Source organism: Lutra lutra, chromosome 9, assembly GCF_902655055.1.
Source record: "Lutra lutra chromosome 9, mLutLut1.2, whole genome shotgun sequence".
Lineage (NCBI taxonomy): Eukaryota > Metazoa > Chordata > Mammalia > Carnivora > Mustelidae > Lutra > Lutra lutra.
In genome coordinates, this window is record NC_062286.1 from 81,600,985 (window position 1) to 81,628,496 (window position 27,512).

Sequence of the window (27,512 nt, forward strand, 5' to 3'; positions counted from 1 at the left end):
TCAGCAGAATTGAAATCAGTAATCCCTTCTCTTCTTGATACCTCTTTCCTCATGTCTCCTAGATACAGTACTGATTTCTTCTTACTGACTGATCCCTTCTTTTCTGTCTCCTTTGCTGGCCCCTTCTCACTAATCCCTTGATATAGGGATGCATAACGTCTCAACCTTGTTCTTTAGCCACACTCACTCCCTGAATGACCGTATCCAGCCTCAAGGAATTACCACATGTATGCTGACCGCTTCCAAAACTATACCTTCCAGCCCAGATATATATTTCCTTCTCTACCAAATTCCACATTTGTGGCTCCAATGTGCATGTGTACTCATCATGTCTACTTGGACACCCCAAACTCAATAAGCTCAAATGAATTCCTGCTCTTCTCTTCAAAGACCTGCTTCATATATCATTTTTCCCATCTCAGCTGAAACCAGCTTCTACCTTTCGGTCAAAGGTAGAAGTAAAAAATTTGTCCTCAATTCCTCTCCATCTGTTGTTACCCAACCAGTCAATTCTTACCGACTCTCCTCCAAAATATATCCAGAATCCAGCCTTCTCATTATCTTTGCTACCACCTAATTCCCATAATTGCTATCACCTCTGCCCCAGATTAGGGAAATAATCTGCCAAGTGATCTCCTGCTTCCACCTCTGTCCCATCATGGTTTACTCGCAACATTGATGGCCAGATCAATCCTTGTAATACCCAAGTAAGACCATGACACTGTGCTCAGAACCCCTCAAGGGCTCCCCCTTCTCACTCACAGTAACACCAAGATCCTTGCTGGGGCCTAAAGGACTTACGTGATGTGGGCTCCTCTCCTGCCTCCTTCTTCCTCCTGTATTCTGCACCAGTGCCCTGCCCTGTTGGTGTCACAGGGTGAGGAGGTGTGTTCTCACTTGGGCCTTTGCTGAGCTATCCACTCTACTCCAGCTAACTCCTTCTTTGTCCAGATACCTTCCTGCTAATCTTGCCTCACCTTCTTCTTGCTCAAATCTCACTTTCTTAATGAGGATTATTTTAACTTTTTTCTAAAAGACTTCATTTATTTATTAATTTAAGAGAGAGAGAGAGAGAGAGCGCTTGAGAAAGAAGGAGAGAGAGAGCACAAGCGGGGTGAGGGGCAGAGGGAGAAGCAGGCTCTCTGCTGAGCAGGAAGCCCTATGTGGAGCTCAATCCTGGGACTCCGGGACCATGACTGAGCTGAAGGCAAACACTTAACTGACTGAGCCACCCAGAAGCCCCTTAACTAATCTTTTTAATAGTGCAACCTGCTCCCTATCTTCCAAACCCGTCTGCACTCCTTTACAGGTGTGAACCCAGTCACGTTTACTCTTTTCCATAATATTTGTCACAAATCATAAAAGGGTAAAAACCAAAATGGTAAAGGAGCAAGTGAGACACGCAATGCTGAAGCAAGGAATGCTCCTCTGAAAACTTGTATTTAAGCTACTATGATGCCATTGGGAAAGGGTGGAGTGACCCTAAGGGAGGGACTGTCCAGAGGACCAAACCTATAGGAACTGATAATAAAACACAAACACAAATGAAATAGTTAGCAATGTGAAATCCCAGTGGGCACACTGGCAGCTAAGAAGTGCAAGTTACTAGAAGGTTGATTTGTAGGTCAACATAAGGAAGGGTGAAAGCTGCCCAAAGGAGGTAGGAAGTTCCCTCTTAGCTGTGGGGGCTGAACATAGGAGGAGCCTCAATAGGGATATCACAGAGGGGAGTCAAATACAGGAGGTCTGGAGGAGAACTTCCATCACCCATGCTCTCTCTGTGAGACTGTTAAGACATACAAGAATGGGGGGGGTAGGCTGATCCATATTTGTTTCTAGGGCTTATGCAGATCAAAAACAGAATGCACACAGTTTTCTATTTTCTACTCCTTAGCCTTCTGTCACACAGATAAGGAGTCAAACATTTACTGTGTATTAAAGGCATGCCTCTGGCTATGTGGACCCAAATGCTATGTAACCAGCAATGTTTCTGAAGGATATGTCTCCCAGACAACAAATAAACAGAGCTCTGGGTAAGTATGTGGATTATGTTTGCATAGGTTATGAAATAAAACATTACCATGAATAAGTGGAATAGGAATCATGATAGAAACAAGATCCATGAAGCACAAGACGACATATAGGGATAAAGAGCCATTCTGGGAATCAGTATCCATTGTCATCACAGAGTACCTTTAAGAGCTCCATGTATACCAGGCTATTTTAAATCCATTAAAACTTAATTCACAGGGCAGGAAGTCTGAAAATGTGGTCTCCCCCAACACTGTCCCCTTTCCTTCTCCCCACGCTCCTCATTCCCACATCCCTTTGCTACAGCTCACATCATGTGGCCAGAGAAGAGAAGCATCTGCCTGCAGCACATACATAGCGCCATACACGCCGCCCCCAGCCCAGGGCTCCTGCTCACAACAACCAAACAAAGGAGAGCAAGGAAAAAGAGGCAGAGCACATAACATCCTCGGCCACCGCTGACTTCGGCTTTTGCTTCTCAGGCCAGCATATAGCTCTCTGGTTTATTTTACATGGGCTGTGTTTACATACATCAGTAAATATGGTTCCCATTTCTCTTTTTAACAGCAGCTATAAATTATATGTTGGAAGTGTTTGGCCTTTCTCTTCCCATAAAAGGTTTGGCAGGAATTACTGAGGCCCCAAGGACAGGAGGTCAGTGGTTTGAGGGGAGTCACTTCCTTCACCCCACAGCCTTAAGTTAATTAACTAATTCAACAAATACCTACTGAGCACAAACTATGTGCCAGGTACAGTTAGGGACACTTCGGTAAACAAAGCAGTAAAAAACAAAACAAAATCCTTGTTTTTACTGCATTCATAGTCTAGTGAAATTCATCACCTCACCTCAATTTCCAGATTCTGAGCCCTAAAACCATCCAGGGCTGAGCACATTAGAAAGTAAATGTGAAGTAAACAGAACTATATAAATAATTATAATAATAATCACAGGTTATTATTGTTATGGATTTGTAAGTGCTAACTATGTGCCGGGCACGCTATTCTAAGCACTGTACATCTATTAAGTAGTCATAAAAAACGCTATCAAATGCTATCAGGTACTATTATATAGAATTGTGTCCCTCACAATTTTAAATTTTAGATACAGATAGGGTCTTTATGGAGGTAATCAAGTTAACAACGAAGTTATTGGGGGAGTGCTCTAATCCGGTATGAGTGATGTCCTTACAAAAAAGAGGAAATGTAGGCACACGTACACGTAGACGGAAAACAACGTAAAGATGCAGGGAGAAGACAGCCATCTTTAAGCCAGGGAAGGAGGGCCAGGACAGATTCTCTCTCACAGCCCTCCGAAGAGACCAACCCTACCAACACCTTGATTTCAGGGCTCTAGCCTCCAGAACTGTGAGATAATTTCTGTTGTGTTAAGCCAACCGATTTGTGGTACTTTGTCACGGCAGTCCTAGCACAATAAAGGTACAATCATGATTCCACCGAGACACAGGGTCATCTGGTGAGCCAAGAAATTAAGAGTCCAAGTCAGACAATCTAGCTCCCGAAAACACACTCCTCATTCTGTTCTAAAATCAGACCAATTATGCAAAGATAGGTCCCAGTCAGTACCCCTCATGCAAGTGTCTGTTGATCCTAAAGCCTGACCTTTGGCCAAAATAAAAAACTGCTCTGTCCAGGAGTGGCCGCAGGAGGTTTGTCCCACGTGCAGCTACAGGATGGAATGTGTGAGTAGCAGCAGGGACCCTGCACTCTCCTCTATAAAGGCACTGCTAACGCTGGTTAATCAGGTAGTAAGTGAGTCTTCTGCTCGGCCCAATTAAACATGTTATTTAATACTGTGTGGCTTCAAAGAGATCGGTTTCAATGAGTCATTCTAAATACTTACTTCCTGAAAATTTTAACACTTTTCCTTAGTCCATATTTTGTTGACTTTATATTTCATTTAACTGGAAATAAATCTCAAGTGTGATATGTTCTACGACAGGTAAAAATAGCTCAGGAAAGCCCAATTCACAGAAAGAGAGAGAACATTTGATCCTAGGCTTGGCAATAAAATCTCGAGAGGGGACTAAGCATTAAATAAGGGAGAATCATGTCACTCAGCCTTTGCTCTATTAATCCAGAATAATCTCAGTCTCCAAGATTTCCATTATTTCCAACAAATAAACAAAAAAGAACTTTCAGAATTTCATTTTTCTTTTTCTTCCCACCTCTCTCTCTCTAGGTCACACACACACACACAACCACTTCCAATAATATCCTCACTTCTTTATCTTGTTTGCTTTTGTCGTTTCAGAGGTATTTCTAATAAGAGTAACAATATATAGCCAATATTTACTGAATGCTTACTATAGTGTCACTGTGCACATGACATTCTTCAACTCATCGATCAACTCCTCTTTATGTGGTAACTCTACCACATAGATATTATCATTTTCTTCACACATAAGAAAACTGGGGCCCAGAGAAGTCAAATTCCTTGCTCCCTGCCACATGGCTAACAAGTGGGAGAGCCAGGATTTGAACCTGCCCCTGGCAGAGCCATCATCATGCCATTGTGTATCTCCGTGTATCTGAAAGCTTGCAAGAACGGGTGAAATACAGAACAAGAGGCTTTTGTCATTGGATTGTGCAGTGATGCTTTTTCCAGGGTGGGAGAGGCTCTCGGATCACATACCATCTCTTCTAGTGACTCCAAACACAGAGGGCCTGGACTCTTGATTAGCCCCAGGTTTGGAGTCAACACACATAAGGTTGCAGTTTAAGGGCAAATAGTCCCGTAATCCAGCCAGATGCTTTCCAGGAGAGGAAACTTTATGAGAATTCAGAAAATACACAGGGAAAGTAAAGTGGGGCTTTCTAATGGCCTCCCTCTGGTCTCACTCTCAACACCTACATCCCTGGGAGTAGTTTCCTACCTCATGGCTAGAAAATGTGGTTTTATAAAATGAACCTAAAGGAGCCCAGAGAGGAAAGGAGATGGAAAAGGACACGGACACCTTTACACAAGACACATTTTAATATGCTTTCTTCAGAGTTTTCAATAAAGGGTTATAGAAACGGAAGCTATTTTTAAGTGGCTAAGTGCTTTACTTTTAGGGCCTAACCAGCTGAACATAAAAGTACCAAAAAATATGGAAACATTCCCACTTGCCAGCCTTCGTTATGACCTTCAGAGTGACCCATCTGTAGGATGGAAAACAAGTGCTTTCATCCAGTAGCTGAGATCAAAGTTGCGGGTCTTCACTCTTCTAAGTCTAAGGGGTGCAGGCTGCCCGCATCCTCACTAAGAAAATGCACAGCCTACGTTACAGGGAGAGGAGGAAGCACAGAGCGTAACCATCTGTGCTGTTACTAAGCCCTGCTGTCCCACAGGACGAGGCCTCAATCTGCAGTGGGTGAAGGGGGATGGAGGTATGATGATGGGGAGGATGAAACCACAACAGACAGGGAAACCGAGCCTCCAGCCTGGCCACACACCCTCGTTTCATCAATGAGCAATCAGATAGCATACTTCCATTTGAAAACATTATACCTCTCAAATGTAATTAAGAAATTTAGACTGGAATGAATATGTAATGTACACATTGCTCTGCAGATGCCTTTCCCGTCCGACAGGCTGGTGCCGACTTTAATTTGGAAGAAATCCATTTTCATACAAAGGTAACCAAGAGTGACAGGAAATAGGAAGCCTACATCATTTATCTTCTGTGAACTTAGGGGGAAAAAATCAGTTAATTGCTTTTCTAGGAAGCTATTTTGTGGAATCACAGTGCTCTATCTTTCTGCTCATATTCATGGTATAAATGGTGATTTTTAAATGCCCGGTGTAAATATGCTAATTAATCAATACACCTTAAACTATTTAATTACTTATTTTAACAAATAAAACTCTGATCAACCAAAAAACAGCTTCGCTGTTCTTGTGGATTAATTATCAACCACTACGAAAACTCTTAATATACATACAGTCTATTAATTGATACTCAAATTCACTTGTCTCCTTCCTTATCACTGACTAAACTAAGAGCAGCAGGCCCTGCTTTCCTCCCTTCCTTCCCTGGCTTTTCAGATCTGTTCTATTCTCAGCCATCAGAGCCCCTCTGCAAGAGCCATCTTAAATCACTGCTACTTATTAAATTAATAACAAACAGAAACTAAAATGGGTTATGTTTTGGAGTACCACTGAAGCTGAAACTTGCCAAACAAACTGACTTCATGGCCCATGAGACCCATATTCCCATATTTTGTCTCAACAGCACTGTATATTGGGCCTTTTCTATAGGATTGTCCCATTTCTGCCTTCCTATATCACCTAGCATATACATACGTATTTTTAAGTTTGGGGCCAATATAAAGCACTCTTTTCAAATCTAAAATTATCATTTCAATAACAATTTCTTATTATTCCATGAGCCAAAGACAGATATGGCATGGAGTTAATGATGCATGAGCTCCAGGGCCTCTTAAGCGAAGATCCCTCTAAGGCCTCAGGAGGGGCTCTAGCAATGAGTTAATACTTGTTTTTGAAAAAATTTCAAGTATAAGATAATTTTCTACTCCTTTTTTCCTAAAGAAAACCCCCAAGATGGTATACATTTTAGGTCCCACAAAACTTGTATCTGCCCCACTAGGTTAACGGTCCCCAGTGCCTGGATCTTGAATTACATGTTAAGGGCAAAACATTTATTTTGTGTGTGTATGTGAAACAAAAAATAATTTGCTTCAACTGGATTAAGATTTAGTGTTCCTTACCCTAGAATGTTCTAGAATGCATCTGCAGTCATTTCTTATGTCTCTGTCTCACACCTAGCACTAGTCACCCTTCTGAGTGGCACTCCAGGGAAGGCTCACTTAATGAGGGATGGCATCAAGAATAAAAAACTCAGCTATAATAACAGAAATGTGTTTTTCATTAAACACAAAACTGAGCTGGGAAAAACCAGCCAGGAGACAGGTGTATCAGTTAAAGAACTCCCTTGAGGTCTTTAACTTCCACATCAAATTGCACTGAATTTTTCCACACTAATTACCTATTATTGAAGACTAAAGAATTATAACAAATAATTCACCATGGCAGCAGATAGAGTACAGATGTTTTAAGAAAAAGAATGAAGAACTTATGAAGTATAAAATCAGGCAAAAGAGATTCACAAAGTCTCGATTTTTTAAAATAACAAAGATTTTTCTACTACAAGGATTATGAAGGTGAGGAAATTTTCTAGGACTTGGAGGCCAGTTTTTTAAATTTAGTTTGTACTGCACGTGAGAGAAACTGTATATTAAAAGCTAAGTGCTAGAGTCTAATTTATTTAATTCATGTAAAATTTCTTGCAGGCAGAGATCGCGTCTTAGTTTTTTTTTTTAAATTTCTCCTATCACATTGCATCTAGTCATTGATTTGATTTCTTATGAGTACTGTACCTGCACAATACCATATGCAGCTATATTTGCATCTGCCTTGTCTTTACATCATTTTTACCTAACACTTCCTTCTAGCCCACAAATCCTTCACACTGGCATAAATCTTGCTCTATAGCTAATGTCCTGAGAAACTATAATCAAGTCATACGAAAGTTCCTTTAGTTCACAGCCTCTATAAAATTCCCTACCTCACTGGAAATTAATGTCAGTACTATCAGGATGTACTGTCAGTACTATGGTAATGTCAGTACTATCAGGACATTTTCATCTAGGTACTATCTGTGTTCAAAAAAAATAGTAAAAATAATAAAATAATAATAAAAATAATAGTTCTTGTTTGCCATGTTTGTTTTATTCTCTCCAAAAAAAAAAAAAAAAGCAAATGTACCCTCAAAAAGTAAAACCTGATTAGCCAATAAAATTCTTCAGTTTCTCTGCTATGACTGTGGATTTTATAGGGATGCCCTATAAACATTGAGTGACATACCTGCAAAAGATATTTTTAATCTCTTGGAGTACTGTAAAACAAACAAGCAAACAAAAAAACTCTTTAAGGGGTGCCTGGGTGGCTCAGTGGGTTAAAGCCTCTGCCTCTGGCTCAGGTCATGATCCTGGGGTCCTGGAATTGAGCCTCACATCGGGCTCTCTGCTCAGTGGGGAGCCTGCTTCCCCCTCTCTCTGCCTGCCTCTCTGCCTACTTGTGATCTCTGTCAAATAAATAAATAAAATCTTAAAACAAAAACAAAAACAAAAAACAAACTCTTTGAGTCTGAAAGATAGGAAATATAACTTATAGATACTATCCTGCTGCTAACTGGGAAAGAGTCATTTTCTTATTATTAACAGACTAGACAGCAACACACAAGTACTGCAAAATTCACATTATCATATTTTCCATAATATGCAGTTTTTTGCTAAAATAAGAACTGTATTATCTCCCCTACAACAAAAACACCAAGAAAACAAAACAGAACAAAAAGCAGATCCACCAATTAAAACTTTGTTCTGTAAGCAACACTTCTCACCTCTTTTCTATCAATGCATGATTGGCCTCTTTAACGTATTCAGTATAGAATGTTAGGGAAGAAGCAAGTGGACAGGCTCAATGTCATTACATGGGGGAAATGAAACACTTCCTGTATAAAAGCTCTAATTTTTCTTGGTATGACTTTCTATCTCAGGCATTTCCCTCTTTCTGTGATTACCGAACCGTAGTACAATGTGTCATTCCCAATCTGGGGTCTTGGAAGAGCGTCCTGAAAGTGTCCATGTTATTAATGACATACCCAAAAGCCTAATGAAAACTGTACTGTTATCTGTATAAGGCTGTACTGGTTATCAAAAACTGGCTTTTAACCAGGGCTTTATCAACTCATTGGGCTATAAAGTAAATAAATGAATTACTACCTAATAAATTTGAAGTTTCTCTGGCACATAAAAATCATTTTAACAAGGAATCAATTGGGATTAAAATTATAATGGATTCCTGGTAGTTACAGTCACCTCTGTTCAAGGATAAGCCACATTTTATTTGCCAGGTCATTTGATGATGATAACACAAATCAAAGGCCTGATAAATTTAGTTTTATAAGGGGACATTAATACGTGTTTCCCACAAACTTTTCAAGCCATAAATGCTTGCAGAAGTTATATGCTGCTTCTATTAATTCCTAGGAATACTTTATGGGATCCTTCATAAATGAATGATCAAAAGGAGTTACTGATATACATGTCACTTAATTTCCTCATTAGAACCTGTGTAAACATCTCAGAATTTAAAAAAATATATCTTCTCTAAGGGCAATATGTTGATCTCCCAATTGGTGCACGGTGCTTTCTGAGGTGAGAGCTCAGCTCATAAATTATTAAGTTCAGCCTTGTCAGACTCCAACAAGAAACATCAAGTCATTTGTGTTTTTATTTGGTCATTAAACCAAATTAAGATACAAAGAATATGCTAGCCACAGTGTTATTCCATCTTTAAAACTGAGTATGTCAAAAAGGAAAAAGAAACTGAATGGTTCCTAAGTCCAATGCTCTAGAATTCACATTTTATGTTGGTTAGTATACCACATCACAGCAAAACAAACAAACAAAAAATGTGCATGTATGCTTTTTCATATGCTTTTGACAAGTGCCATCAATTTGGAATATAGGAGGAAATGTGCTTCTCTAAAACAAAACTTCATTTTCCATCCAGATTTACTGTTCAAGTAGACTAGACTCTGCTTCTTCTGTGATTATGTGATTTGCCTTTTTGAGTTCTCATATTCCACACATCTAGTCTACACATTTTGTAATGCAATAAATAAATACTTCAGATTAAATTTAAGATGCAAGAATCTGAACTAAAAGATTTCACTCTCTTCATATAACCTAAGATTATTTTCACAGGACAAGGCGAGTCCTTACTCGATTAACATCAATTAACCTGAATTTTAGGTATTACAATATGGATCAGACATCTGATACATTTGACTATTCACCATATTCAATACTGAGTCATTTAATAATTACTTTAAAAATCATTATAAGGTTTCCTTTATGTCTTGGAACATTTCAAAACTGACAAAAATGTTGAACTTCTGAACTCTTTTATATAAAAATTAACCTCTTTTTTACAATACTTCTACTCTTAATATATAATATCCATGTCGACACTGACCCATGCACACACACACACACACACACACACACACAAAATCCCTTGAACTGTATTGAAGGAAATTGCTTCCCGGATGAACACAGACACATAACCACATATGTTGGAACTTAAAAAAAAAATGGTGATAATCAATTTGAGATTTTAAGAAATCATTATTTATGTGTATAACCTCCTTTAGCAATGGCAACAAATCCTACCACATGAAGTCGTTCACACACTGAAAATTAAGAAACATGGGCACTGGATTTATAACTGCCGAGTCGTCACTGAGAACTACTCAGATGTATGTAGGTCGCATTGACAAAAGACTCACCTCTCCTTGTTTGGGGATGCTGAACTTGGAAAGCTTGGCCTTGGCTCTGGCGGACTCTGGCTTGGTGGCTGCAACTCCCCTGTACGACGTGCAGTGCACACTGGTTTCTGTGGATGATTTAAGTTTTGGAGACTCATCAGGAGCCTGATCTTGGCCGTCCATTGGCCGCACATATGCGGTGGGTTTCTGCTGGACCAGACTGGGTTTTGAAGCAAGGGATGGAGGAAAGTTCTGAACACAGTGTCCGCTGCTGCTGTGCTTGGCTGCCATAGCAGGTGGCCTTTCCTGGGTCTGAAGACCCACCTCTACATTGCACACTTGTTTGGCTCGTGGCTGCTGTCTGCCAACACCATCTCCAAGCAAGGTCCTGAGAGAGCCTTGTTGTGCTGAGTTGGAAGAAGAAGAGGAAGAAGAAGAGGAAGAAGAAGAGGAAGATGAGGATGAGGGGCTCGACACAGACTGGTTAGGTTTTTTATTATGGTTCTTTGGGTTAGCAGATCTGTTCAAATCAAGCAATCTGTGTCCGTGCTTACTTGCTCTCTGTTGGCCATCTGATGGCGGGTGCCCAGCCTTCTGCCAGCCCATGGTGCCCCTCTTACTCTGCTGCGTGGGGACAGCTGCTGGTGTGGAAGAAGCTGTGCTACAGACAGATGAGGGCTGGGTCTGGGCTCTTGAATCTGCAACAAAATGTTCATCGATCTTGTTCACAGGAGCCTGAGGAACCCCAGGTTTGGGAACACCCACGAGATGACTCTGATTAGATCTATCAGTTAAAAAGTCTTTCATTTCATCGTAATTGCCTAAAGTATTCTGGATCCGGTTGGAGAGCTCATCCCCCTTGTTCGTCTGGAGAAAGAAAACACAACAAGCACCCTGTTGTTAGAGAGAAGAGAAACACAGGAGACCACGGGGAGGTGCCTTGATGGCTCACAGAGTCAGGGCTGTCACACTCAGAATGAGAGCTGGGAGATAAAATCAGTCATCATCTCTGAAGTCTGTCCACACTGCATCGCACCAGGACCAGGAAGCCATTAGGAGCCTCAGACTGCATCAAAAGGGAACCTACCCACGGTGGTGTGATGCCGCTACGGAAATCAGGGAAACAACCACCACAGCTTTGCAAAACTGTCGGGATTGAGGCTTTCCAGGATTGGGGTTTCTTCTCTTTTTTATAGTCCCTTTGGAAGTTTTTCTTGAAAATTCAAATTTGGCTCAAATTGTTCTGCTGACAATTTCTAAATATATAATGATTCTTGCCAGAAACCCAGAGGGATAGGCAGAAGAAGTCAGCATACAGCTTAAAATGCACACAGGGCTTGATGTGCAAGGAGGCATCTGCCTCAACTACCCAAGGTTCTGTACAGGCCTCAGTGAAATCTCAGGCCTTTTGCTTTGGGAGACAGCTTGTATCTCTGGCCTTTGGTGTAAGTGAGAAACAATCCAGCAGTTATTTTCTCATTACCCCATCAGGTAGCCTGACTGCAGCATGACACATGTGTGGCAAATAGGTTACCCAACCTCTTTTTATTTCCTAATAGCTTAGATTAAAAAAAAAAAAAAATTACAAGTGGCATTGACTTTGAAAATCAATGTAGAAATGAAGTCTATACTATGGAGAAAAATCACAGCAAGCAGCTCTCATTATTAAGCAAAAGCTACATTTTACTGAAGGAACAGGCAGGCAAGTTGTGTGAACTGGACGCCAAGATTTGTGGGAGAAGATCTCATTCTGAGTGGCTGAGCTGCCTTCCTGGGCTGAACAGGCAGAATAGCAACTGAAGTTTGGTTGGTTGACTCTTCCAAGAGAGACTGCCACCACAGGGGGAGAGGTACAAGTGAGGGAGAAGATGAACAACTGAAAACCATCTACCTTGTAAGGTTCACTGAAGAGGGAGTAACTCGAATTAAACGTGCCATCATCTTGCTGAGTTTCCTGATTTCTTCTTTCTCGTTCTTTCCTCCGTAACACATTTCTGTCTGGTTCATAGACACTGCATCAGGAGAAAGAAAAGAGAACAACCGCATAGGAAAAAATTAAAGGCTAAAGCCCAGTGGAACATTCACCTGAGCGCAGAAGTTTGGGTCATGGACGAATGGCCGTGATAGGGAGAACAAGGATCAGATTAGAGCCAGTATAATCAAGCAGTAGGAGCTTGGGTGTCTGATAATTACATTCTTCAGGAGCAAAAAAAATCCTTAGGGCAAGTTCCAACCAGTACTAGACCTTTCTGCCTGATATGTAAGACAGGAAATATCTAAGCAACTTTGACAGGAGAAGACTGAAAGTAATCTTAAGGCAGACGGTAATTACAGCAATGTGTAAATAGAAATTACGAGCATATTTTCCCCTTATGACAAAGCCTCTGAGTGTTATATGGGAATGCTCTTGTTCTTGTCTTTCTTTCTTTTTTTTTTTTTTCTTTTGCATGGCTGTTTCTGTAGTGATTCTTTCATTAACTAGCTCCCTAAAGAGCTGTTAAAACTCCATGCTGCAATGGTTTTCACAGTTATGAGCCTTCTTCTGATCTCTGTTAATCAGTCAAGTCATCAAACTACTACTGAATCAATTCTTCCTTCTGATATATTTGACACTATCACTCCTCCTAACTATGAAAAATGTGCCAGGAGGAAGGGGTGCAGGCAACGCAGGGAGAGAACGGAAATTGAATTATGGTGTGTCATCAAGGATCTCAGCCTTTTTGTTAAAGAAAATTAATATCTATTCTCCCAAAATACAATTATGAAGTGACCAGACACCAGATAACTGGGAGGACTAAGAGAGAAATAATGTTCCTTCCCCCTCATAAGGAGAAAATAAAAGGGCTAATTCAACTAATAATAAGGAAGTGACCCGTTTACTGAAGGAAGGAAATACACTTGTTTTTTTCAGCTCAGTATATAAAGAAATCTGGCTTCAGTGGAGAACTGACATGTCCCTCAGAATGAGCATTGTCTTCATTTCCTAGCAGAAGCATTTGGTTTAAGTGACCTTGTTTTGCTTTGAGCTCCCACCTGGTCTAGTGTATAGACACCTGAGCTGGAAGGTAGGACAGCTGCCTATTGACTGTGATTCTCCCATACCAGCAACATGATGATGGAAAAGCCACACCATCTCTCTGCACCCCAGTGTCTTCATTATAAAACAGGGATGTTTAATGGCATTGTAAGGTTTAAACATGAAGGTAATCTACAAAATGGCTTTGGAAGAGCTAGAGGTGCCCAAACTCCAATGTATTGCTTTTAAATGTTGTTAATAATGAAAGGAGCTGTGGGTTCACCGAAACATATGAAAAGAGTGAGATTCTGTTTCATCTTGTTTGGTTTTAGCTAAATTGCTATCTCGAGTACAAGAGAGGATAGCGTGTCATGTAGCTGTAGAGGACACAAATAAAATGATCATAAAACAAATACTGCTTATCCTTCTAGCTCTGCCCGGGTGGACGGAATATACTTTAAACTCGCTAAGGGGCAATGCTAAATGCACTTCCAGCGAGGCTGTGAGAACACCTAAGGCATTTAATTTAAATTTAAGATTAGGGAATGTTAAAATACCCAGAACATGTCACCCATTAGCATTTTAATTCATCTTTAGTACATTACCCAAAGTTATTAGATTGGGGAATCCAACCAGTGACCTTGACATAAACGGAGGCTGCAGCCACAGCCTTACCAACTGAGAGGCTCACAGCTCCCACATCGCCATCACTACGAACTCTCTGGGTGGCTATGGTGATGGTGACTGGCAGAAGGGAGGCAGAAAATGAAAATGACACTCTTATTCCCAGAACCAGTCTTCTAGTTCAAAGAAGAGGCTAAATGAAGAGGCTAAAAGAAGAGGCTAAAACGGTCCTGCCCTGCTTGTGGACATTTGCAGTATGAAACCCCAGATCTTTCACGAACATTCCATGGATTTCAAATGGAGACCCCTCTGACGACACACGACTCATGCTGTTGATGGGCATGAAGTGAGCTTTAACCAAGAAGTGGATTCGAGTTTTAGTATGAACTTGCTCCCTTTGGGGCCAATACCAGCATCTGCAGTCAGAAAAACAAGCTTGCATTGCATGCACTGCCTTTCTTCCCCTCTCCGACATGTGCGGACATCTGGGAAGCACCTAGTGTGCAGAACTCCATGCACAGAGATTTCCACAAACATGCTCGCTGTCCTCGGGCAAGTCAAACCAACCATACACACGAGACTGGTGTGATGCGTGAAGTGGCCTTATGTGACATGGAGCAGGCAGGTGGTCATTAAGGATGATTGCAGGGCTTCTGAGAGGTCCCCATGCCCAAAATAGTACCTCCTGCATCTGCTGGCTGATGACTGAAATTCCACAACTAGAGAGTCATTCCTCTGGTTTAAGATGTCTTCACCCCTGAAAGAAATGTAGACACCACAAGAAGAGGAAACACTTTAACCTGATCAGCCCTTGGTATCTGAACATGCATGAGCTTGTCAGCACTTCTGCCAAAGGCCAAGGGGAAAGGCATAGGACATCAGGGTCCAAACAAGGTCCAAATAGGAGGTGTAAAAGAAAAAGGAGGAACCATGTAGAGTTTGGCAATGAAAACAAATTCATAAACTCTACCTACTTCACCCTGTGGGTTAGATGTTTAGCATTAGACTAAAAGCCATAATCAATTAGGCAGCTATCAGACTTGCTACACTTTCAAGGTCAGGGTTACAGTAAGAATCGCTTCAAAATATGGGGAAGCTGGAGGTGAAAGGAAAGCTGCTCTTCTTTAGTTAAATCTGCCTCATTCCCCAATCCACTTAAAGGTAACCAAAAGCACTCCAAGATACACACCCCTGCTGCTAAAGCTCTCCAACGAGGCTCTGCCTGCACACCCAGACCATAGCTTCTCATACTAAGAAGGACTGAACACCCCCAGGACCACCCACGCATAGCCTGCTAATAGAACTGCCCTGGCCATCTTTTATGGGACTGCCATGATGCTTGTGCCTGAAGTACCCTCCATGCCACCAGATGAAACCAGAAAACCATCCCCACCTTCTCCAGAATAGAGCAAAGGAAACCCAAAGAGAGAGCCAGTACTTCTTCAATGCCTTCCCTGTGGTTTCTCTTCTCCTTCCTTGGAAGGCAGCTCTGTCGCCTTCACTGAGCATTTAACTCTTGCTGATGGTGACCCACCTGACTCCCTCTCCTCCACTAGAACCACAACTCCCACCTGTCACATCAGGCCTTGGAAACTAAAATGTCATCTGCTTAAAACAAATGTCATTGTAGAGAAAGTCTGGACTTGCCACCTGCCATCTTTCTCTAACCGTCTGAAACTCTTACCTTTTCTACCAACACTAAATGTTTTAATCATAAAGACAGTATCTTCTCGACAGTGAGTCACCATTCCACTAATTACCAGTGAAATCTGTGCAGGTACTTACAATTCCAGAGAGTGCCTTTCTCTTGATCTCTCACCATTAAAACTCAGTCCTCTTCCCTTCTCTGACATTCAAGCAATGTAAAGACCATGCCATTTGCTTTAGAAACAAAGGCTGAAAGTCAGGTCAGCTTCCCTGGGGATGGTTGACTAAAGTTGTAGAAAATTCCTGGCATGCCAATATATATGTTAGACTCAGTAAGAGCCTCGTCTTATGAGCTGTGTTATTTTTGTTGTTGTTACTAGCATATGGTAAAATCTCTATCATCTGTAAAGTTATTCCTTATTTCCGTGAAAATTATAAGAATCACACTCCTCAAATGTATGTCACCAAATGTATTTATTTATTTTGTATGAAAGTGGAGGCAGCCAACTGCTACAATATTATTTATTATTTATTGCAGATGCATAACATTCCCAGGAAATGAACCTTTTTAATCAACTCCCTTTAAAGACTTATTTATTTTTAGAATTAAAAAAAAAAAACCAGCCAATGAAAAATGTAGTAAAAACAGTTCGGATCATTTCCTTTTATTTGCTTTTAATCTATAAAATGAGGTAAGGGTAGGGTTCAGGCCAAAGCTAATTATGCTGATTAGGTAGGAAAAGAATTCCAAACATGAAATTATCACCATTTAATGTATTCTTGATCACATGTTAACAGTATGAGACTAAATAATAGTAAAACTTTTGAGTCAGATGGTTTCTCCCTTCCACTGAGCTCAAAACATTTTATATATAGGTCCCTTAATTATCCTTACAATGTCCCTTGGAGAAAGACAAAGATGGTGGGTATCACTGCAGAGCTAACTTTTTTTTTTTAATTTTAAAGATTTTATTTATTTATTTGGTAGACAGAGATCACAAGTAGTCAGAGAGGCAGGCAGAGAGAGAGAGAGAGAGGAGGAAACAGGCTCCCTGCTGAGCAGAGAGCCCGATGCGGGGCTCGATCCCAGGACTCTGGGATCATGACCCGAGCTGAAGGCAGAGGCTTTAACCCACTGAGCCGCCCAGGCGCCCCCAGGGCTAAAACTTTTTTAAAGATCAAGGAACTTACGGTAAGAGTTTGATCACCAAAACAATGTCACAAAGAAGTCATCATGTAGAAGGGACAGCAATGCGAATCCATGGAAGAGGAGCAACCCAGGAGCGAAAGATGGGCACACTTCCTAAAACCCTGATGTCTACAAGCCCACACTATCAATAAACAGTAAATGTGAGCCTCACAAAAGCAAAACAGGACAAATGAGACATAGGGAAGCTACTTTGCATTCAGAGAGAACTAAAAGGAGAATTCTAGAATAAAGTCTGAGTTGTTAAAATTGTTTACAGTCCCCAAAAAACAAAAGACAAAAATCAATTTCTTTCCACAGTCCACAAGATAAAAGGATATCCTCCTAATACAGAAGAGTCGACTACAGCACAGATGAATGGCTTTAAAAATTACAGAGTCTGAAGTAATAAGCCAGCTAGGGCTGCTAGTAACACCATTTTCATCAAATCCTACCCATCCCCCAGCCTGTTCTTGTCTCTGCCCATGTAGTAATTTGCGTGTCTTGTACTTTTAAGTCCTTTTTCCCTTCACTGTCCTACACAGCCCTACTGTCAGGGACAGGTGCTGGAGCTGGTGGAGCTGCCCGCTCAGCGGAGCCCAGGTTTGACCCAGAAGGCCTGGCTGGCCAAGAGGGGCTACCTTCTGCCCTCCAATACCCATCCATGTGCAGCCTGTTTACATCTGAACATTAGCTGCCAACAAACTGCATCTCCCATGGAGGAGGCTTTCAGCCAAGGGTATATATAGCTAATTGCACCCCTTGACTAGAAACATCTAAGTGTTTTCTTCTTTAACACACACACACACACACACACACTATCCTACTTACTGGCATGTCTTCAGAGTTGAGGTCTGGAAAACAAGCCAGTTCAAGGAGGAGAGAGAGAGCCACCTCTTACCGATCTTTTGGAGAAAGTTACCATGTTCTCCATAGCTAAAAACTACTCTCCCCTTCATAGTGCAGAAATACAATTCACTTCAGTCCACAATGATTTCCCGAAAGCCAAGATGTTAGAGGCAGGGGAGACCATGAGGGCTGTGAGCAGCCTTCCCTTCTGCTGAGAAGCTGTGGTTCAGGAGACAGGGAAAGAGGGAAGGGTCCCATTCTAAAAGAGCATGTTGACAGCATGTGGTCGGGGCACTGTAGAAGGGAGCACAGGGAATCCAGAGCACTCCTTGCAAAAAACTTCATTTGTTTTGAGCTGGGTCTTGAGGAAGTGTGGCAGGTAGAGGACAGTGAAGGGAAGAAGGACTTAAAAGTCCAAGACACGCAAATTACTATTAAGTGGCCTTTGAGAGTAGTTGGATGAGGTGACCTCTGCCCTCCCCACACCAGCCCAGGTCTTTAACCAGCTGGAATTCCACACTTAAAGTATCATTTGTTTGGTTGCTCCACTGCTACCCTTTATTGCTTCCTTACCCTAAATAAGTTTAGCTGATCCCTTCGTAGAGCAGGTTTGATTTGGAGTAAATAAATGAAGGGTGGTAGCAGGGAAGAATAAAAGACACCCTATCCCTTTCTTTACAGTTTGCATCAGGACGGGCCTTGAACACCTTGAGCACAGAGAAAACAATCTTTTCAGGCACTCACAGTCCTTGGACAAAATGCTAACCTGCCCCTGGAGTGTGCACTGGCAGCCAAAGGGGCGAACAGGAAAAAAAGCACTAGGTAGAGAGAAGACCTTTCGTAGAAACTTTCCTGTTCTTTGGAGCAGCAACATCAACAACTGTGTGTAATTAAAGAAACTTAATCAAACACTGCAAAATTATAACAATTGCTTTATGAGTCAAACTAATTATCATCTCTCTTTATTTATAAAGCAAATGATAAAACATCAGTAATCCCTTCTTCAGTCAGAGAAAAGCAAGAATGTTGAAGTATATGAATTCCTTTCTTAATCTATAGACAGAGCTGGGAGAATGAAAGACAGGAAGGTGGTCAGAGAGTGAACAGATATGAGAAGCAAGTCAGACAGACACAAGGTGGGTTGGAATCACAGCTTGGTAAAGAGACAAGGATCCCCCAACCAGAGTCCTTCAATGCCCTGAATGGTTGTACATGGTGCTGGTGCTGAGGGTGAGGGATAGGGTGAGGGGAGGGTGATGGTGGTAGGAGTGGTAATGAGGAAGGAGGTAGGGGGTGGGGATGATAGAGGTAATGGTGGTGATGATGGGGGTGTGGGAGGGGATGAAGGGGGAGGTGGGAGTGGTGGCAGTAAGAGGGGTTGGGATGTTGAGGGGGTTTGGTAATGATGGTCATGGGGGTGGTGGTCATGGGAGTGATGGTGGTGGTAGGAGTGTTATTGGTGGCGTGGTGGTGGTGCTGGTGAGAACAGTGGTGAGGCTGGTAGTTAAAGATCTGTTGAGGAATGAGGACTGGTCAATAGTGCATATAACAAACTCTTAAATACTGAAGAATATCACTCTGCCTGCTCACTTTTACTAGGCTCACTTTTACTCTACTTTTCTTGTAGAGTCAAGTAATTCCATTCTCACACCTCTTTACTCCGTATTCCCCCAACAGCATTATATACCACTGGCTTTGCCATCAGCTTTGTAAGTATGACCCCCAGTATTATTTCTGCCACAGATACCTTGGAAAGGTCAGTCCAACCTTACTTGTTTGTCTCTGATCAAAAAGGTGATGTCAATCTTAATTTCATCTTGAAATTCTCTTTGAGAGAATTTACAGATCTCTGCCTCAGGACTGCTGATCTCTTCTACAAGAATGGGAAAAGAACTGGGGGTGGTTTGTGCCAGAATCACTTGTCCTATACCACAGCTTCAGTAAAAGTAGGAAACAGAATAAAGTCACAAAATAATGAACACCCACAGACAAATTTAGCCCACAAATATTCCAAAGAAAAAATAACATTTTGGGATCATCTATAACATCATCCCGAGCCCACTGGGCCAAAAATAAATATTGCTAATACCAACAACCCTTTACTACTATACACAGCCACTGCATGAAGATCTTTACATGCATTATTTCACTGAGTAGTTTTCAAAACCCCAAGAGACGTTATCCCCCTCTACCAGCAAAGAAATAAGAGGCTCTGAGGTTAACTAACTTGTGCAAGCCTCATAGCCGGTGAGTGACAATGCTGGGATCCAAAGCCAGGCGGGCCTGTAATCAGAAACCGAATTCTTAGACTCTGCTCCTCTGGCTTCCTGGGGAACCTGCTCACTGACAGGCTTTGACAAATGGTATCCCCATCTTTTGCTAGTAAATGTCAGGCAGAAGGGTGTTAATTTTCAGATCATGACAATTCCAGTTCTTTCTTCTAAGATCCGCTCAGTCTCCTTGGTTGATAAGTGTTAACTCTAAGAATTCTTCTAAAACTTGTAAAAAAAAACAACAGGGATCAGCAATTCAAATGAGTCAGCACTAGCAATTAACTAACACTCCAGTCCCAGAATTCTGTACAATGAATTCCTTAAAAAATAGGGAATACCATAATCACACCAACAAAGAAAAGATACTTCTGCAACATGGTGCTGGACATTCATTAGTTCTCTACTGATCATTTAGTGAATCCAAACTCCATTTCTAACTCAGTGGAAATGATGACTGCTCCAACTCTCTCTTGTAAATACTCTCCAGTGAGTTTTTAGAGAGATGACAGATAAATGACAGCTTTGCATTTCCAAGGGTTAAATGCTTTTCCTGAGGGATCTTAAGTCTTGGTGCCATGAGAACAAGTGTCAGGTTCTAATGGAATTGTTCCATTATAAATAAACCACCAAGTTGTATGACAAGCAGCTTTCAAAGAGGCTTTCTGCATAGTATAAACAGAGAAGTTAATTCGAGTTTCTTAACATGACCTTTTTCCTTTACAATATAAAAGTGCCTTGGGATGAAGCCATTACTGTGATTTACCATCTTCTCCTTGTTAGAATATAAAGATGCAGCAGAGCTTCACAAAAGCAGTTGTAACCTAACCAAATGAGACCCACCTGTAAAGCCCCTACTATGCTATTTCAAAGAGCTCACTTCTAGCCAACAGCAGCACAGAGCTGGCATCAATCACAGTGTCCATTATTAGAAGGACGCTTACTCCCAGGACTTTCATGTTAGAGCCAATAAAGTACTTTTCCTCCACCAACTGCTCAGTTAAATTTCATTTTTATTTTATAGCATCAGTTTCTAAACTTCCACCCCTAGGAATTGTAAAGCCATATACAAGGAGGAGTCACATTTAATAGCATGCTTATGTTTTAACTATGATACCCTTTCGTACAATCCCTGTGTAGCCACTTAGGGTCACGGATGTGATGCCTTACACCAGAGGGCAGAAGGGTAGCAGAGTCCTCTCATATAACTTCCTGCTATCAGTTGGGTCAGGCTTCTGGACACAGAAAGCCTGAAGACCCTGAACACCAGCCATTAAAGAATGGCTCCTGTTCTCCCTGCATCCAACTGTTCAACTTCTTTTCCTCCCAGAACCACTAATGACATGCAGTCCCTGGTTGAAATGGGATTTCTGAAAAGGAGTTAAGAATTAACTTGAGCCACTTCCATCTGCTGAACTGAATTAATTTACCTGTGGGGTACAGAGCTAGCCCCAAGCTAGAATGAAAGCAAACAGAGCTACCTTTAAGGAAAGAGAGAATTAAAGGAATATGTGTGTCCTCAAATATCTTCTGATGTCCAAGCAATCTGACAAACCATTAGGGTCTTCCATATAGGAAACACAATGGCAGCTACGATAATAGACCTATTAATTTATCTGAGAGGGAAAGAGATCCTGTTTTGAAGATGAGAATGACCTATTTTAGTACAGGGCAGTCTATCGGCTTAGCTAGAAGTCTTGGTGGGTAAAGGGAGGAGCGAAGAGGAAGGTACGATGTTAAATCCTCAGTGTCTGCAGGAGAACACAGAACCACTGAGAGGATGGAGCTCTATGTCACCAGGAATGCAAGTCTGGAGTATGAGACCTGGACTCCGTCCTCGGTCACAGGAAAACAGAAGCCAGTAGGCAGATGCTCCCCAGCTCCCATCCTCCAACCTTTCTCACCTCACCTGCCACCTCAGGCCTTAACATCCTCCCCCCACCCGCCCACTGCTTCTTTTCTCCTCCCCAAGCTAACTCTCCCACTTGGCTCTGAAGCCTATTGCTCCCAACTCCACTTTCCCACAGATGCTACTTTCCTCTATTTAGTCGCCATCTTGGTCTCCACTGGGTTTCTTTCATCAGCTAATAAACCCATTCAAGGCCCTCCTATCTTCTAAAAATGAAAATGATAAGTCCTTCCTGACCCTCTGCCCCCTTCTGGCTGTTGCTCTCCATCAGCCACTATTTTCTGCAGAGCCACTTACACTTGCTGTCTCTCTCCGATTCCTGGTTTTCCTAAACACATGTGATCTGGCTCTGCTCTTCACAGCAAGGTCACAACTTCCCCACTAGGCAGTCAATGGATACTTTTCACTCCCAACCTCCCACACAGCTACCATTGCCTCTTAAGAAGCTTTCTTCCCTAGGCTCTATGGAAATCTATATTTGTGATTCACCTACAGCCTTTTGGGCTACTCCTGAGTGTGCTATGCTTGTCTTTACTTTTATGCCACTCCTTTAGAATCCGTTGCCACTCAGGGTTCTGGGCAAAACCTTGTTGTCTAAGCCTGGTCTCTTCTCATGTGACAGTCTTCCTGGTGATGTCATTCATTCCTTGCCTCGGGTGCCATTTTTACCTTAGTGATATGCAAGGCTCCAAGATTTACCCAAATCTCTCTTCCCAGCTCCAGATCCAATTATCAAACTATCCACCTGATCTTTTCAAGTCATGTTTCCCACAGTACACAGAGCCCAGCAACTCTACACAGCTTATTGCCACTCCCTGACCCCAGCATCTGCCTTCAGTCTCTTGCCTATGTGGGTGGATGGCACCATTGCCCACACAGTTGCTTGGGTCAGAAACAAGGGCATCCAGTCAACCCCTCAGTCCTGTCAATATCACTCAAATTTGTTCAACTGTCTGTCTCCTTCTCCCCTGCTACCTCCTCAGTCCAGCCCACCAGTGGCTCTCTTCTAGTCCTTCACAGTGCCTCCTGTAGGGCCTCCCAGCTGTTCTTCCTGACATTTGCTTTTCCACAGTGAAGGGGTGTTTCCTAAAATAGCAGTTTGATCATGTCACTGTAATGCTCCACCTTCCCTTGGACAGAATCCAAACCCAGAATCCATGGCCCTGCAGGACCTGGTCGCTGCTTATCTTTCCAATGTCAGCTCAAATCTCCCTCAGTCTTACACTATGGTCTCTCTTTGAGTCCAGGGGTATGCTCTCCACCTACCTACCTCCTCCTAATCCTGAAAGTCTCAATTTAGTGATGCTTCCCTCACGAAAACATTCCCTGCCACCCTCAACAGACCCAAGTCCTGACCTATGTCCTACATGGAATCCTATACTCTCCCTCCAATCACATTTCTTACATAAATCCGAAACCTCCATTGAATGGTTAGCACCCCAGAAGAGAACCTGTGTCTACTTTCTGTAAAACTGTATTTCCAGCACCTAGAACACTGCCTGGCACAGAGGTGGCACTGAAAATAATATTCCAAGTACTTTAAAAATAAATGGCAAATGATTTTTAAAATTTCTTCTCATTCCTTTTCAAAATTTAGCCTATATACATACCTATATACATACCAATTTGAACAAACAGAATAAAAATCCATTCAAAGCCTGGGACTTAAAATGTTCTTTGTGGTTGTAGGGTATAACAATGGGAATCATATTAATAGTAATACTGAGCAACTGTTTTGGTGCTGGAAAGTTTGTAAAGAAAGTTTTGTTATTTTATTATCTCTCTCAACAAACTGTTATGTAGCCTTTATTTATGAAAAACACAGAATTTTAATAAATGAACATGCAAATATAAAAATGAAACAAAATCTGTGTGCCATAAACATTCTTCTGTTCATTTTACAGATAAATGCCTGTCTTCAATGGAGAAATGAGGCTTAGAAAATTTAAATGAGTTGCCTAAACAGTAACTGTTGGAATTAAAATTCTAAGTTCCACAGAAGTTCTGGATATTAAAAACAATTCAAGTGTTTAAAAATATATTTCTATTCAAAAAAATTAATTAACACTTACTATATACAAAATGTCAGCTAGACATGAAAAGATACCCATTCTTGAGGACATTTTTCTAACTTACATGCTGAAAGCTCTACTGTCGATTAAGCTTAAGTTAGAGGAAGATGTTAAAAACTATGAATTATTTGAACTCTATAGTTCTATAATTCATTAGGTGCTAGTGACAGTAAAGATGATTAATTCTAAATATCCGTATAACACAGTGTCAGAAAACCAAGAGGGTCTTCCTATGGCTGATGTATCATTCACAAGTTCCCAATTTTAATTAGACATGTAATCTATCATAAAAATATTTTATTAGATCCCTAGAACATTAGGAATATTATATATTATGAGGCTGCATGCACATGATGGTAATTATCACAGTTCTTTAAGAAATGTAAAGAAGACACTCATACATATTCTGCCAACATATCTGCTTCATGTTATCTTTTTTAAAAATATTTTTATTTATTTATTTGAGAGAGAGACAGAGATAGCCAAAGAGAGCATGAGCAGAGCAGAGACGGAGACGCATACTCCCTGCTGAGCAGGGAGCCCAATGTGGGGCTTGATCCTAGGACCCCAGATTATGTCCTGAGCCAAAGGCAGACGCCCAACCGACTGAGCCACCCAGGCGCCTCTGCTTCATGTTAGTTTAAAATAACCCTCCTCCCCTTCTCCTTTCCTCTCCTCCCTCACTCCTTAATCTTTCTGTCTCTTTGAATGTGTCTAATATACTACCATTCACAACAGAGTAAATCCAATGTCACAGGCAATATAGGCAGCTCTGTGGCATTAAATTTACGTGAAGAAAGTCTAGGAAGAAGGTTCTTCTTTCTCAAAATGCTGTGCCCAGAACAAAGTTGGGCAGTTAGTGGCACATACTAGAGGAAGAGACAGGAGAGGAAACATGTGACTTCTCTTCTCATCTTTGATATCTGGCAATTCAGAATCAATTAACCTTCAGCTGAGTTAGCAGGATGGTTCCATTCTGTGGGCTTCCGTCTTGATTGCCCAGCTTTCAGAGTGCCCAAGGGTCTCCCTCCCCTAAACTATAGCATCCATACCTCTCAGAAGTAGCTGAGGACAATACCTGGCTTACATTAGGCACTCAGTTACCATTTGTTGAGTGAAGGGATGGACGGCTGAATTGCCAGTGTTTGTTTTCACTTAACCCCTCCTTTCACTGAATAACCAGTAAGGACAAGCAATACAGTGAGTAGATTTACCTGGTCTTCTCAGGACAGTAAAGCATATGCTATGATACACAAAGGCCTTTCAGATACATTCTGAAAGCAGCAGCCTCAAGGAGTTGATAAAGCAGGTTTTACCAAATAATTCTTTAAACGACTGGCATAAAGAAACATGGAAATGTCATATTGTCCCTTTGGAATTAAAAGGCTACATGTATTAATACTGTAATATCAAGAATATCAAAAATACAAGAATATCAAGAATACAAGAAGATACTGTAATATCTCAGTGGGAAACCTACCTGAAAATCACCGAACTTAAAGTTTTCTTGAATAAAAAGCTAATGATTCAAAGTCAACTTCGAATGATAGAAAAGGGAAGCAATGCTAGCATCCCACTGAATAAGTAGAAATTTCCTACCAGTGGGCCTATAACAAGGACCCTCCACTACTATCAAAGATATTAATATTAGGCGAAGAATGAGGAGATCCAGGTAAGGCCAGCTACAGACAAGTCAGGAACCACTGCGTGGCTTGGCAGGGTCAATAAAACCAATCCATACACTGATCACTGGTTCTAGAAGCAAATGAAGTCATGAAAGCAGAACTCTTTGAAAACATTAAAGTGCTCTTCCGATATAAAATATTATTAATGCCTGGACAGAGGTGATTAAAATACCCACTATGCAGAAAGAAATACCACTCCTTATCCATCTCAGGCTGTCATTAAATACTGAATTTGACCTGAGGATTTCGTATTTAGTAATATACCATTCATATTTAGGATGTCACTGCAGCATTATTTAAACTGTAAAACAAAAACAAATTTAAAGTTAGTTAAATATCATTCTTAGGAGACTAGTTAACAAATCCTTGTTTTTCATACAATGGGAGACTATGTAGCCATTGGATGGAGGGGATCTAAATGTACAGACAGGGGAAAATATCCAAGACATGCATATTAAGCAGAAAAAATAAGCTGTAGAACAGCATAGATGATATAATCTCTTTTACGTAAAGTAACATGTGTACTTTTACAGACATTTGAAAATCTTAAAATACTTATCTCTGAAGTGAACAATGAAGTGGCAGGGGGTAGGAAGGAATTTATATTCTTCTGTCTAGCTTAGACATTTTACAAGCACATTATTTTTTTAATACAAAGCATATTTTAAAAATATTGACAGTGTTAAGTTTTAATTTGTTTCTCCCTTCCGAAGTATCTATAAACATGCAAAACATACAATTAAGGCAACAATTAGTAAATAGAGCACAGGTTTATATGCGACACTCTACCGGGATCCTGGCTCTCCCTACCAGGCTGGGCTCCATTCTCCTCCTCCCTCACTTCCCAAGGATGAACTGAACAGATCTCCCCACAAACCTAACCTGTAGTCTTTAATTCAACCAAACCCCACTTTGATCAAAGACTTTCTGGATCTGTCAGTAATTCCCCTGTACTTAAGCATGCCAAACAAACAAAAAAATCACTGTATTCATCCTGCTAGCATCTAACTGCATCTACACTGATACAATCTGGGTTTCAGACAAATAATCTACATAATTCCCAGGGATATCTCAGAAGACACCAGGTCATATCCTACCAGGTCTGGAAACATCTCTTTATGAACTCAACTTGTCTGCTTTTCCAGAGAGATACAGAACCTCAATACAACAAACCTGTGTACAGAGGCAACCGAGACTTTCAATTTATAGGACAATAACAATTTAACTCGGAAAGGGCTTACTGAATTGCCAAAGCCCTCCAGGAACTCCAAATTCTGCTCTCCTGGCTACAAATTAGTTAATTGTCCATTCTACTCCCTCATCTGCACTATCCGCTTCCAAATCCCTCCCCCCCTATAATTTCATCGTACTTTCTCTGGTTTTTGTGTCAGACTGTCTCCTTAGCTCTTATCTAGTCTAATTTTGTTTGCTGTTTGAGAAATAGTATTTACTGTATTAATTATTTATTTTCAAGTTAGTAAGTAATAATGTTGGAATTTTAGATAAAAATGAATTGTTCTTCAGATTATAATATGCATTTCCTCTGTTTCAAATATTTATATTTTAAAAAGTAGTCTAGTATTTACATCTCATAAAACAAGTAAATTACCATTAATAAATGCAACATCATCTCTTAATACTAGGCATATTATACATTCTTAAACATTGAAGGTTATGATTAATAGCATCTTTGTTTTTTTTAAAGATTTTATTTATTTATTTGACAGAGAGAGATCACAAGTAGAGAGGCAGGCAGAGAGAGAGGGGGAAGCAGGTTCCCTGCTGAGCAGAGAGAACCCAATGCGGGGCTCGATCCCAGGACCCTGAGACCATGACCTGAGCCGAAGGCAGAGGCTTTAACCCACT

At 41.1% G+C, this 27,512-nt stretch overlaps 1 protein-coding gene across 3 annotated transcripts in view; it reads right to left on the bottom strand.

Moving 5' to 3' along the window:
- Window positions 1-27,512, bottom strand: part of AFF3 (ALF transcription elongation factor 3) — a 543,761-nt gene that overhangs the window by 441,757 nt on the left and 74,492 nt on the right. Inside the window, exons 2-5 of one of the 3 annotated variants that reach the window (XM_047745265.1) lie at window positions 14,711-14,785; window positions 12,280-12,400; window positions 10,943-11,255; window positions 10,410-10,795 (exon numbers count right to left, since the gene is read on the bottom strand). In XM_047745265.1, the coding sequence (XP_047601221.1) occupies window positions 10,410-10,795; window positions 10,943-11,255; window positions 12,280-12,400; window positions 14,711-14,785 (895 nt within the window). Of the gene's footprint in view, window positions 1-10,409; window positions 11,256-12,279; window positions 12,401-14,710; window positions 14,786-27,512 lie in introns of all 3 variants that reach the window. The other 2 variants (XM_047745267.1, XM_047745266.1) reach the window with 2 other exon arrangements.